General features: G+C 38.0%; 2 protein-coding genes across 4 annotated transcripts in view; both read right to left on the bottom strand.

Annotated features, from left to right (window-relative positions):
* The window catches only part of LOC141430945 (protein adenylyltransferase SelO-like), a 41,757-nt gene extending 33,013 nt beyond the window's left edge, over positions 1–8,744 (bottom strand). Inside the window, exons 1-4 of the mRNA XM_074091841.1 lie at positions 8,192–8,744; positions 6,892–7,055; positions 6,114–6,194; positions 5,201–5,364 (exon numbers count right to left, since the gene is read on the bottom strand). Of these exons, the coding sequence (XP_073947942.1) occupies positions 5,201–5,364; positions 6,114–6,194; positions 6,892–7,055; positions 8,192–8,383 (601 nt within the window). The 5' untranslated portion in view covers positions 8,384–8,744. The remainder of the gene's footprint in view (positions 1–5,200; positions 5,365–6,113; positions 6,195–6,891; positions 7,056–8,191) is intronic.
* A 285-nt stretch (positions 8,745–9,029) lies between these two features.
* Positions 9,030–13,376, bottom strand: part of LOC141430946 (protein adenylyltransferase SelO-like) — a 43,691-nt gene continuing 39,344 nt past the window's right edge. The window contains exons 1-12 of one of the 3 annotated variants that reach the window (XM_074091843.1): positions 13,055–13,311; positions 12,816–12,979; positions 12,652–12,732; positions 12,338–12,501; positions 11,685–11,857; positions 11,318–11,417; positions 11,082–11,242; positions 10,886–11,007; positions 10,653–10,782; positions 10,388–10,514; positions 10,131–10,261; positions 9,030–9,209 (exon numbers count right to left, since the gene is read on the bottom strand). In XM_074091843.1, coding sequence (XP_073947944.1) covers positions 9,087–9,209; positions 10,131–10,261; positions 10,388–10,514; positions 10,653–10,782; positions 10,886–11,007; positions 11,082–11,242; positions 11,318–11,417; positions 11,685–11,857; positions 12,338–12,501; positions 12,652–12,732; positions 12,816–12,979; positions 13,055–13,198 — 1,620 coding nt within the window. In that variant the 5' untranslated portion in view covers positions 13,199–13,311 and the 3' untranslated portion in view covers positions 9,030–9,086. Of the gene's footprint in view, positions 9,210–10,130; positions 10,265–10,387; positions 10,515–10,652; positions 10,783–10,885; positions 11,008–11,081; positions 11,243–11,317; positions 11,418–11,684; positions 11,858–12,337; positions 12,502–12,651; positions 12,733–12,815; positions 12,980–13,054; positions 13,312–13,376 lie in introns of those variants that run through there. The other 2 variants (XM_074091842.1, XM_074091844.1) reach the window with 2 other exon arrangements.

Genomic DNA, 13,376 nt, shown 5'->3' on the forward strand with positions numbered 1-13,376 from the left:
CGTATTCTGGTTAATGTGAATTCCGGATTTTTTCCTTAAAAATTATAATTACACATTTTTTTGGTTTAATAAAGAAAATCTTCGTTTAATATGAATAGTCTTGGTAATAAACAAATTATTTATGCCTCTTCATGCCCACAGTTTTGATTTGTAACGTAGGTAATGGATAGACATTTAGACTGAATAGGTCGATAGATAGATATGACAGATGGCATGCTCTTGTTTCGGAGGCCAAGACCCTTTTGGGTCCCTGAGCCAAATTAGTTAGTTAGATAGCTTATTAGTCTGGTCAACATTTAGGATACTTTATGTTACGGAAAATAAATATTTTTGGATATAATAAAAAATTGCTCTAAATCGGATTCCGCGCGGACGCAGTCGACGGCAACAATTAGTTTTAAATTAATTTATAGCTCTTCCAAAATTGTCTGAGCATGAAGCGATGCTTTTTCTTATTTTCATGACTTGAGAAGTATGGATATGTAGGAGAAAGTTATTTATCTTCAGTCAGAGGAGATTCCAAAGTTGATTGTCTTGGAGCATGAAGCGATGTTTCGCTATTTTCGTCGCTTGAAAAGTATAGATATGTAGAAGAAAGTTCTTTTTCTTCAGTCAGAGGAGGTTCTACATTATTTTTCATGAAGTCTTTTTTACCTTAGTGGCATTCCCGAGCTCGACGGGAATCAACAATTTCGGGTAGTACCAGTCCATATAAAATGAAATTAGTTTGTCTTTCATTTTTTTCCCCAAATGTATCATCTATAAGTATGATTTGTTTTGAGGTGATGATTTTCACCACTCCACACAGCAAATATACACTGTGCTCGACACGTGACATGGAGACCTTGGATCTGGTCATACCAGTTACTATTTTTGTTAATTTCAGTAGTTTTAGTTCCTTTTCATAATTCTACATCTGAATTTCGTTTTCTTTGATACCTTTTTCAAGTCCATTTCTAAGGGCTACACTTCAACCGGGCACTTTATTTCACTATTACTAAAGATGATACTTTTGGGAGAGAAAAAAAAAGACAAACTAATTTCAAAATTGAAAATACAAACTGAATAAGATGCACAGAAAACCAGAAAAATAAGACCACACTGGAAATCGAACCAGGTCCTCGGTATTCGTACCGCGTGCTATACCGCTACACCACTGCTGTCCACCAGCAGTGACAGCAGTGTGGTTGACCGGCAGTGGTGTAGTGGTATAGCACGCGGTACGAAAATACCGAGGACCTGGGTTCGATTCCAGTGCTGGTCTTATTTTTCTGGTTTTTCGGTGCATCTATATTTCAGTTTGTATTTTCAATTTAGTTTTACGGGATGACCGTAAGAGAAAAAAAAATTGGAATGGAAATAAAAAATATAAAAAGATTCCAAAAACCAATCTTGATTTACGTGAAGGTAAATTACAAATCGAAGTCCCTATAATAAATAAGTCGCTGATAAGGTAGGCGGTAGGCGTCGTAATGTACGGTCTGGTACACACGGACCGCATTCCAATTGCAATCGGCTGTAAAATGGCAGAACTACATCAGAACTGCGTAAGAACTGCACTCCGACTGCCTAAAATGGCAGTGGAATGCAGTCCTCTGACAGTCGGGTCCAGTGCTGGTGCAGTTGTACTAACTGCGCAATAACTGCATCCAAACTCCCATTTTGCAGCCGGATTGCAGTTGGAGTACATGTTTTTGTCAATAATTTACTAGTGCAACCAAGTGCAACCATCTTATTTTATTAAAATAATTTATGTTAAATAACTTGGCTGAATGCAAGATATTACCTTTGCCTGCAAAAAAGTGAGAAATCTAAACTTAGATCGAAACTGTTGCATCTACTATCAGAAATGTCAGTGAAACTGTCAAAGGGATCAAGCAGGGCTACTACGAAACTCGAAACTAGAAGTTCGTGTCGTGCGGTCCCTCTGACACTTATACTATTTAATACGAGAGCGAGAGGGACGGTACGATACGAACTTCGAGTTTCGAGTTTCGTAGTAGCCGCAAGGTTCGCCGCATGTTCGCCGTGAGTAGTATAGGTTATACAACGTGCCTACAATTTGTATGGCAGTCGCGGTAGAATCTGGACGAAGCCGTCCGCGTCCGTGAGCAGCCGAGGCCCGCGCCAACTAGCTTGCGGTCGTAGTACGAATGTGAAATCCGCTCAGCAGTGCTGCTACGAAACTCGAAGATCGTGGGTTGCGGTCCCTCTGACACTTATACTATTTAGTACGAGAGCGAGAGGGACGGTACGATACGAACTTCGAGTTTGGAGTTTCGTAGTAGCCTGCTGACTCGGCCCGACTCCGGCCGGGTCGATAGTGTGTGGTGGTAATTCGTTTAGGTACTCTAATGCTTCTCATATGTGTCTGAGTTTCACTTATGCGTTTCCTCTTTCGCTTAACTTTTTTAATACTGCGATTACCCATTTATTTGCTCTCAAAAGTAGTACTAGCGCGTTAGAAAATGTGCACAGGTCCGTCGTCGACTACGTACACGCGTGTACTGGCGACTGGGAAATACTTGGCCGCCGCCGCGCGCTAGAACCGTTTTATTTTGCCAAAGACGAAATAAATTGGTATGATTGATGTACTCAACCTATTGAAAATCTATGAAGCATAAATTAAATCTACTAAAAACTATTTAATAAAGCAAATTTTGTGTTGATATTCATAATAGTTTTTATAATATTTGGTTTAACGTGTAAACGAAGGCTCTTTTTCAAAAAAATAATCTATCGAGGTTTTTGTCAGCAATCGTGTTTTTTGATGAAGTCAAAAACTAGCTAATAGACTGAAAATATACATATAAAAAATTGCAGTTGTAAGTATTGTGTAAGTATATTTTAAATATTTTCTAAAAATTGTAGTTTTCACTACGTACAGCGCCTTAATGCTGCACAAAAACAAATAAAACCACTACTCGGTAGACTCTTAATCCTTCTCCGTTCACGCTGTGAGTCTGTGGATTAAGGGATAAGTCCGCCTTTGTTCATCTTATTATCCTGTATTCTGTTATTTTCATGTGTCTCTATGTACAAGCGTAGCTCTCGCTTCTATGCAAACGCGTACTGGACAGAACTATGCCAAGGTCCTAGCGTGCGCAAACACGGGAGACATTGGCGGAGTTTAAGCAGGCATTAAAAGAGCTCTCGGACCCATTCCGAAGAAAACGGCACCTCTTAAAGAAGTTGATGGCTCTATTATAGCAAACAGCAGTCGTCAGCAGTCAGATTTACAATAAAGAGTTGTGGGAACTCACCGTTTGCGTGTGATAGTTAGCTTCGAGGGTAGCACGGGAGTGTAAAGTCCAAGAACACGGAAATTGAGAAAAGAGTTTATACAAACAAACACTAAATAGTCCACAATAAGCACACCTTTATGATGAACTCGACCAGCGTCCGCATCAGCGCGGGTCGCCGCTTGTCCAGTATCTCTATGGAGCCCAGCCGAAACGCGGCAAAAGGCGACGTCGCGGGTCGCGTTACCGAATACACTCATTTGATTATTTTGTGACTTATTTGCCATATTGATTTGATAAATGAAATGACAATGAAATATGAGTTATCATGACAATTAAATGAAAGTGCCATATTATTTTTGTGGGTTCCCCACAAGTTTTACAATAAATACGATACAATTATTAAAAAGTTTTATCAAGCACACCTTTGTGATGAACTCGACCAGCGTCCGCATCAGCGCGGGCTCGCGCCGCTTGTCCAGTATCTCTATGGAAAAAAAACGGAAAAAATTGGCAGACGCGCGCGACAACCGCCGCGCGTACCTGCCGCGGATAAATATACTTATATTAGTTATTTATGTGGCTGATGCATAATGAGAGGCATTAAAGTACGAGTGTGGTTTTATGAAACGAGCCGAAGGCGAGTTTCATAGTAAGATCACACGAGTGTTTTAATGCCTAATTATGTATAGCCGCATACATAACTTTATCTACATGCATAATCATAAGTTTTCTATAATATGTTCAGATATGGCCTGTATTTTCACTTTGACTTTGACTTTGATTTTGACTTTGATTTTGACTTTTTGACTTTGACTTTGACTTTGACTTTGAATTTGAATAATAATTATTATCTACATGCATGTCGTAAGTTTTCTACAATATGTACAGATATGTATTGTTAAAAAAAAGTATTACCGATACTTTAATGTAAACATTAAGATGCACTGTACTTTAATGTGAATATTAAGATGCACCCGCAGATACCAGGTTTCTTAATAAAGGCCATTTGATAGTCGTTTCTGAACATATAATAGGGAAGTTATGATATGCATGTAGATAAAGATAAATACATACTTAAATACATATTAAACATCCAAGACCCGAAACAAACATTCGTATAATCTATTCATACAAATATCTGCCCCGGCCACGGATCGAACCCGGGACCTCAAGCTTCGTAGTCAGTTTCTCTAATCACTCGGCCATCTAGTCGTTAAAAAGTCCGCGACAACCACGACCACGACTGCTGAAATTGCCGTTCCGCTGACGAAAAAACCGGCCAAGAGCGTGTCGGACACGCCCGAAATAGGGTTCTGTAGACATTAAGAAAAAAAATATATTTCTAAGATATTTCTACGGATTTCGTATTTTGTATATATTTTATACCTTAGGCTGCTATTTACTCATAAACTACTAATAATTCTCAAGAAAACTTAACCGTTATAGTTTTCCTTGTAAGTTTGATATACTTACTACCATCCTGAATTTTTTCAAACCCCCCGGTTTAGATTTTAGAGGGGGGGACGCTCGATTTTAATGAAAATTTGCACTTTAAAGTTAAATATTTCGCAAACAAATCACTCAATCGAAAAATCGTCTTAGGAAACCCCAAATGGTTTTAAAAGACCTATCCAACGATATCCCACACTATAGGGTAGGATGAGAAAAAAAATCACCCCCACTTTACGTCTATGGGAGGTACCCTAAAAAAAAATTGTTTTTGAATTTTGAATTGTACCATTTTGTCGGCATAGTTTACCTTCATATCCGTGCAAAATTACAGCTTTCTAGCATTGATTGATAGTCCCTGTGCAAAGCCGCGGACGGACAGACAGACAGACAGACATGGCGAAACTATAAGGGTTCCGTTTTTGCCATTTTGGCTCCGGAACCCTAAAAACGCCCCGGCTACGCCCTTGGAGCTGCCAGGACTGTATGTGACCATGGTGGCTCACCCACTAAGGCCGCGGCGCGCGTGGTGGGCACCCCCAAGTAGTGGGCAGCTTCTGACGCCAGCATCTCGCGCACGCTGGAGCGGAGCACGGCGCGCCCGTCGCCGAAGCGCGAGTAGGGGGTCTCCCCGGAGCCCTTCAGCTGCGGCTGCCAGGATTCACCTTTGCTGCATAATAATAATAACAATAAAATATCGCCTCGTCCTGTTATTGTCAGTGTATGTTATTTGTTTTAGGTTTCCTGTCTGTTCCTGCCTCCAAAATTAAAATTGTATAAACCAAACAGTCTCCTCATGTGTGTAATGTCTCCACATCGACATTGGCAAAATAAATCTTCCTAAAACAGCAAGGGTCAAAGCTAAAAAAAAAAACAATAAAACCGGGGTGATGATGATGATTACTATGATAATTCACCTAGTTCCAAACTAAGCAAAGCTTAAACTAGGATACTAGGCAACGGATAAACATACTACAATGGATAAATTCAAGCAATGCGCTAGATAAGTTTTCTACTAACCTAGCAGGCAAATACATGAGTAAAAATAGCTATACTTATATAGATAAATAGATACTTAAATACATATTAAACATCCAAGACCCGAGAACAAACATTTGTGTTATTCATACAAATATCTGCCCCGGCTGGGAGTCGAACCCGGGACCTCAAGCTTCATAGTCAGGTTCTCTAACCACTCAAAATTTACAAAATTTATTACTACATTTATTGGTAAAATTTAACCACCATAGCCCACGACAACAACCACTGCAATGCAGTAGAAACATCCGAGGTAGTTTTAATAATAAATATACTGAGCGGCAACAAATGTATGCAGTACATGATAAGTATTGCCAAATTTTGTGCGGCTGAGTTGAGCAGTAGAAATATAATCAATTAACTATTTCTTGAAAAATTTACCTGTTAACATATTCGCCCAGGATATGAGCCCTGCCATCACCTAGCTGGTCAGCCCAGAAGCCAAACTGGTAACCTCCATATCTGTAACGTGGAATATGTAAGCTTTAACACGCTTGTATTAGCTTCACGGATGTATGTATCAATGAATAAATAAATAAAATATCATAGGACACTTGACACCAATTGACCTAGTAACCAAACAGTCTCCTCAAACAGACTAAGTTAAGCTTGTACTATCGATACTAGACAATGGATAAACATACTTATATAGATAAATACATACTTAATTAAATACATATTAAACATCCAAGACCCGAGAACAAGCATTTGTATTGTTCATACAAATATCTGCCCTGACGGGAATCAAACCCGGGACCTCAAGCTCCATAGTAAGATTCTCTAACCACTTGGCCATCCGGTCATCTGTCTTAGATGAATGTAACGGAATAGGCTAGATTTCATAAAAATATAATTAGTCTATGTTTAGATTTTCAAAAGAGGATACATTTTTATTTTACTATGAAAAGGAGCTTCACGAGTTACACAAGCTTCTACTGTGCAGGAAAACATCGTGAGGAAACCTGTTCCAACCTGCGAAGCAATTCAATGGCGTGTGTGAAGTTCCCAATCCACACTGGGCCCGCATGGGAACTATACGGCCCAAGCCCCTATTTTTTTATTGATATTTTTCTTTTGTCAATTAAACAAATAAAATATGTAATTTAATGATGGACAAAGTTTGAGCCCTTTTCATAACAAAGTAATAAGTTTCAGTTACCGGTGAGACACAGTCAGCCCGCCTTCCGGCAAGTATTTTCCAGCCACAAAGTTGATAAATTCCTCTGTTTCTGCCACTTGAGGATCTAAATCAAACAAGTCTGCTAGGGCATCCTCTGATGCACAGACGAGGCGCAGGTTCCCAGTTAGGGGCTCCGTTGGTACCTAGAAACGGAACAACTTTCATGAGCTAAATCTAGATATTCTAGTCATTTAATAGTCCGGAATCATTTCCTTGCTTCCTTAGTTTCACTAATGAATATATATATTTTTTTATACATTTTTAATTTACTGGGTGATTCAGGAGGCATGAGCAGAACCAACCCTATAAACCTTGGTACAGTACCTAATTGAAAATGGACTGTCCACAATCTAAGTATAACCCCTACACACTTTTAATTGCAGTGACCATAAACTTCAACATTTTTTTTCTAATAGGTATATTATCGAGGCTTAAGTACACCAAAGGGAGCGTGCAAGTATTACGTAACGCAGGGGAAAGAGGGTGAGGGTTCATGTAAAACTTTTTTTTCTTCAATTTTTTTTCCAGGCTAAAGTGCACTTGTGTGACTATACCAGCCTCATTGAAAGACTCGATGGCCACATTCATCAAACACTTCTGTGATATCCAGATAATCTGGCTGCAAAGGAGTGCGGCAGGGGGGGTTAGGTTCAAACAATGCATTATGACACAGTTTTTTTTTTTTGTAAAAAGTACATACTATAATATCCTCAAAAGTGGGAAATTTGCATCATCAGTTGTTGTTCTTGGCCTATAAATGCTCTCATGCTGAGTTGCCAGTGTGACTGTGCCAAAAAATACCAACTTAATTTGGAAAATAGCTAAAGAAAAGCTAAAAAAATTAAATAGAAATGGTCATCTGGGTGTTACGTAACGTTTAGGAAGGGGGAGGGGCTTCAGAAAAATGTTACGGCGGGTTACATAGGGGGGGGGGGGTCAAAAATATCCAAAATTAGTGTTATGTATTACTAGAATGCCCCCAAAAATGTGACTATGTCAGCCTCATGGGAAGCCCCTCATGGGAAGAGTAATAAGCATACACAGCTACACACAGCATATACTCGCAAACTTTCGCATTTATAAAATTGTGTAGGAAGTAGCATATTATTCAGTCAGTAAAACCAAGGGTAAAACACAATAATGTGCAAATATCAACACAACAAGCTTCTTTTTTTCCAATTAAATTGTCGGTTAAATGAAAAACTCAAAGTAGAACTTAATAATAAGAGTTTTAATAATATTATGCCAAAACCGGAGTAAAAAAAACATGAATTTTTACCTTCGAAAACACAGCATTTTTCACAGCAACTGGCTCATTATACGCCGGGTTCTCGTCAATCGGAAGCTCCGCGTAACTCGGGGGGCTTTTAAACTTCCACTCTTTAAAATTACTTATTAATTTCATTTTATTAACAGCTTGAGGAGCACTGTGGTCGTATAAAGCGGCAAACACGCAGAACGCTCGCTTCATTAAAATATGTAGATGAACTTGATAGCTATTTAAATTATATGATTATATTATGCACTATCATGTCGAGTTTGATAATCGGCGGGCGTGACACATAAATCGAATATAATTTTGTAAACAAGTCCGAAAAGTTATGCCTGTAAGGCGTATTTCATTTCCCAGTTTATATTACATCACCTTACCTGTCAAAGTATTTTAAAAATTAAACAAGAAAATGTATTTTTTCTCGTTTGTAGCTTAAATAAACCACATTATATATTATACATGAACAACAATCAATTCATTTTATTTCAACAAATCAATTGTATTCCGTTTTCTATGTTAAAAAGTACAAATGATAGAAGTCATTCACGTCGTCATTCACTAACTTGGTTTCGAACAATTGAAAAACGTTCTTGATTTTGGTACTGAGATGTCAATGTCACAAATGTCAAAAGGCCATTGAATGACATTGGATGTTTAGTGATGTACCAAAGAATGTACCAAATTTAGATCCAATATGAACTGGATCTAAATTGGGAACATTCTTGAATACCAAGTAACTATTCAAACACAAGCTAACATTCATGATGTATTTCACTGAATGTTTCTATATCGATGATTTTATTTAATAAATACATACCCTAATGTAAAAATAATACAACGTGAATGAAAGATAGTTTTCATGAATAAGTGCTTTTATTTCAATAATAAATATCACTTGAGCTTAAGAGGAACAGCTTATTTTCAAAGCGTAGGCCCATTGCGGTGGTTGAGATGAGAAACCACGCGCTTCTGCTTCTGGTTGAACATCAAATGGACGCCGCAGCACATTTAAAAGGAAACGTACCTGAAAAATAAAAAATAAATATTTTGCATTGTATGTGTTACGCATAGCACCTTAGTTTAAACCATACATTAAGAATACGAACTAAAATCGAAGTACATCTATGGTTTTCAGGCAGAAATTAATTTTAATAAAAATTGGTAAAAACGTATTCGTTTTGTTCCATAACAAGAAAAAAATGAACAAAAAATTGAACGGACTACAAAAATCATGAAAATAATTTAATTTTCTACTACATTGAAGTCAGTGCTTCTGCAAGAGCCAGCATGGTCGTATATCATGGTCGTAATAATGAAGACCATTTATAGCTTTAAGGCTATTAATAACTTATTTTCATAGAAACTTTTATAACTCACGTCTGAAATTTAGTTTAGCTTGTCATGTTTCGGGCTAAACAGTAGCCGTTTTTCTATATGCAACGCGACTCGAACATGTCGAGCTAAACTCGGTTTCAGCAGTGAGTTACCTATCCGATATACTATCATTTAATACGAGTGAGTCTCACGGTAGTTTCATGTTCAAATCTTTTCATTGTTTAAAATCATCATCGGATCTACCTACATATATAAAATTTCGATACAACTTAAGTTTTAAAAGGAGGTGAATATGGATTTATGTACAAGATTTAACTAATACATCAAACTTTTTTATGATGATGATTTACGAGAAAGTTATCTTATCTTATCTTATCGTTAGGGGTCCTTGCGGATACACTTCGACCCGTAGGGTTCTTTTGTGTAATTACCCCTCCTTCGCACTTACTCTATTGCCTTTATCACCTCGTCCATAAATTGGATGATTTGACGTAGCGGTAGTGCCTTAAAGTCTCCTGGTGCGGGGTAACCGTCGCCAAAGAGTCTCATTCTTAATCTGGTGAGGGCGTCACATTCACACATAATACGAGAAAGTTACAAACATTATTACCTTTTGAAAGTCGTCTTTCTCAGCATCAACAATAGCTTCATGCATCAACCAGTTCCGTGGAACGTATACTGGATTGACACTTAGCATGCGCCTGCGACGCTCGTCTTCGAATAGACCTACAGAGCTGGCATCTACTGCGAAATTATACAAGTAGAAAGTTAATATAAAAAAAACACTTGTTTTATTAAACACCTTATTTCAACTTGGTACCATACGGTCAATAAATGAAGGATAGCCTACTATAAATATGTATTCACCTGCTTCCTTTTCCAATCTTTCGCGATATTGATCAAGCCAGCAGCCCCAAGATGCGTGCGAGGATAAGCGTTTTAGAGACCATTTATCGGCCAACTTGACTTCGCTCACCATTTCACTGGGCTCCAGCTATAAAACATAACCATCATCATGTTCAGATCTGGCGATACTTCTACCCACACCGAATACAGTTTTTCATTCAAATCTTTTGTCTCAACAAACTTACTAAGTGCTTAATAATGTTGAATGTATATAAATTTTTACTACCTCAGCAAGTTGTCTAAAAGAAGATGAGAAGTCAGCTCCAGTTTTCTGCATCATATCAAGCAATTTTTCAATCAACTGTTCATCTCCCCAGCGTTCTTCTTTCAAACCAACTTTCATCAGAAAGGTTTCCCTGACAGTCATTTATATTAAACATTAGATGAATATACAATCATATAAACCTGTATGATTTAATACAACTAGGTAGTGATTCATACGAAATCGATAGTACTTACAGTATTTTATTCTTGCTGTATGTATCTAAACTTTTCAATATATGCGACATATGCACCTGCTGAGACGAAGTTAAAAGTGGCTTCAGAGCGTTTGCTAGCTGCCCAATGTTCCACACAACCACCTGTTGTTAAAATTCTCTTTCAGGTTTTTAAAATAGGTCATTTATAATTTTTCGAAACAATATTTTAGTCTTACATCAGGTTGCTTTGACAGAGAGTATCTGCCTTCACCGTCAGAGCAGTTAGCTACGAAGCCACCATCGTACGAATCGACAAAACCGAAGGGGCCGTAATCCAATGTCAGTCCCAGGATACTCATGTTATCAGTGTTAAGGAGACCATGCGTGAAACCAAGACCTGCAATAATCTGCGTCAGATTTTTCAATTTGGTTAGCAAATATGAACATAATTATGATTGATTCTTTATTATACCTTGCCATTTAGCAACCAGATCCAGTGTTCTGTGAGCAACTTCTGAGAATAGTCTTATGAAGCGATTTTCATCCGTTAATAGAATGTCCGGAAAGTGCTCCTGTAATTCGTACATACATAAGTAACTACAGATTTAAAAACCATGATGAAGCAATGATTACGATGATTTAGGGAGGCTTTTAAGAAAGAAATCTATGACAGAATTGGGTAAGGAAGGCCTCTACCACTCTCACTGATTTAGTGACACGAAGTTAGATTACTGCTATTTTACATCAATATTCTGAGGGAGAGTAGTATGACCTTGGGCAAGCAGTGACTACTCAGCTGTCATTGTCAAACGATATTTTAATATCAATCTCTACCTTACCTTGATGATAAAATCAGCAAGTTGCCTCAGCACGGCTAGCTCTCCGTTCCGCGCCAGGATCTCCAGAGAGCCGAAGCGGAACCAGCACGGTGACAATCGCAACAGCACCGCCGCTCGTTCGCGCCGTGGATTGCCCGTGAAGTATACATCGCGGACTATTGCTTCGTCACTTACTGTTTTACATGCTCAGTGTTATACAATGCAATACAATACATAATATTTATTGTACACTACGTAGAAAACAATACAGAATATTTTTTACATGAGAATAATATATACTGAGCGGCAAAATTTTAAAATTTATTGTCGAAAAGTAGCATTATCGTGCTTTAGCAGTTTTTCCTTTCCACAGCTGATAAGGTGAGCAATAAATAAACTTTCGACTTCACAATCCCTTCCAGACACGTTTTTTACAGAAAAAATAACGAATTAATTAAATCAACAGGTTGTGCAATTTAAAGTTATACTTACACAGCAGCATCAACTATCAGTTCAATAAAAAGAAAGACCTAAAACACCAAAACTAAGAACAAAAAAAAAACAGGAAAAGAAACAATGAAACTTTTGATGAGACACTGGCATTTGTGGTCATTTTAGACATGCATGGTAGGAATATGTTGGTATGTTAGTATCGTTTTGACTATTGAATTTACCGACTAATCCCGCAGATCTCGTAGTAGGGACTCCAAGAAAATGGCAAGCTTCACTAGCAATCATCTCTCGCAGGGTGGACCGCAAGACGGCCCGGCCGTCGTGGACGCGAGAGTACGGTGTTTGACCGGAACCTTTCAACTGGATCTGCCATCTCTCTCCGAGTCTATAAAATAATCAGACTTTGTCAAGTTACCAAGGTAAAATCCAAATTTTTCGTCTCTCTATTAGGTTACAGAAAGAAGAGCCATTGTTAGCCTATTATGTACAATATGCTTAATTTATCTTATAAAAATTCAGCTATATTTTATCTTACTTATTTACGTATTCTCCAAGTATAAGTGCCCGACCATCACCTAATTGACCGACCCACAATCCGTATTGATGTCCTCCGTACCTAAAGACAATGGATATTATTCATTCCATATTGACATCCAAAATTATTAATAATTCAACATCCCTAGTTTAATTTTCTTTTACCGATGAGCAACTGGCAAAGCGCCGTAGGGTAGCTTTCGACCAGCAATGAATTCAGCGAACTCTTCCCGGTTAGCTATTTCCGGATCCATATCCAGAATATTGACCAGAGCATCTTCCGACACACACACTAGACGAATGTTGCGCTCCAGAGGACGCGGCGTTACCTGGAAATAATATACATGTATATTGAAACAAGAAAAAGATTATAGTTAGTTTTGAGGTTTTTCCATTTTATTTACCTCGGAGAAAACCACATTTTTTATATTCGATCGAATTTGATCATGATTTTCGTCAATCGGTAATAAAATATATTTGGGGTATTGACTAAACCGCCACTCTATTAAATTTTTCTTCAATGCCGTCGATTCCCCTTCCATTTTCATAATGAAAATTTAGAGTTTCAGAACCTGGAAACGAAATTGCAACGTAAGAATTTTCTGACTGAATCAAAATGTCCCGCCACGCCATGCACCTTTTATCTTGTCTATGGTCGGTCGAGAGCAGTTGACAGTTGTTTGTTTGTCTTTCCTTGCTTATTTTGTCTCTGTCTGTCTGTTGAAT

The sequence above is a fragment of the Choristoneura fumiferana genome, chromosome 9, assembly GCF_025370935.1.
Source record: "Choristoneura fumiferana chromosome 9, NRCan_CFum_1, whole genome shotgun sequence".
Lineage (NCBI taxonomy): Eukaryota > Metazoa > Arthropoda > Insecta > Lepidoptera > Tortricidae > Choristoneura > Choristoneura fumiferana.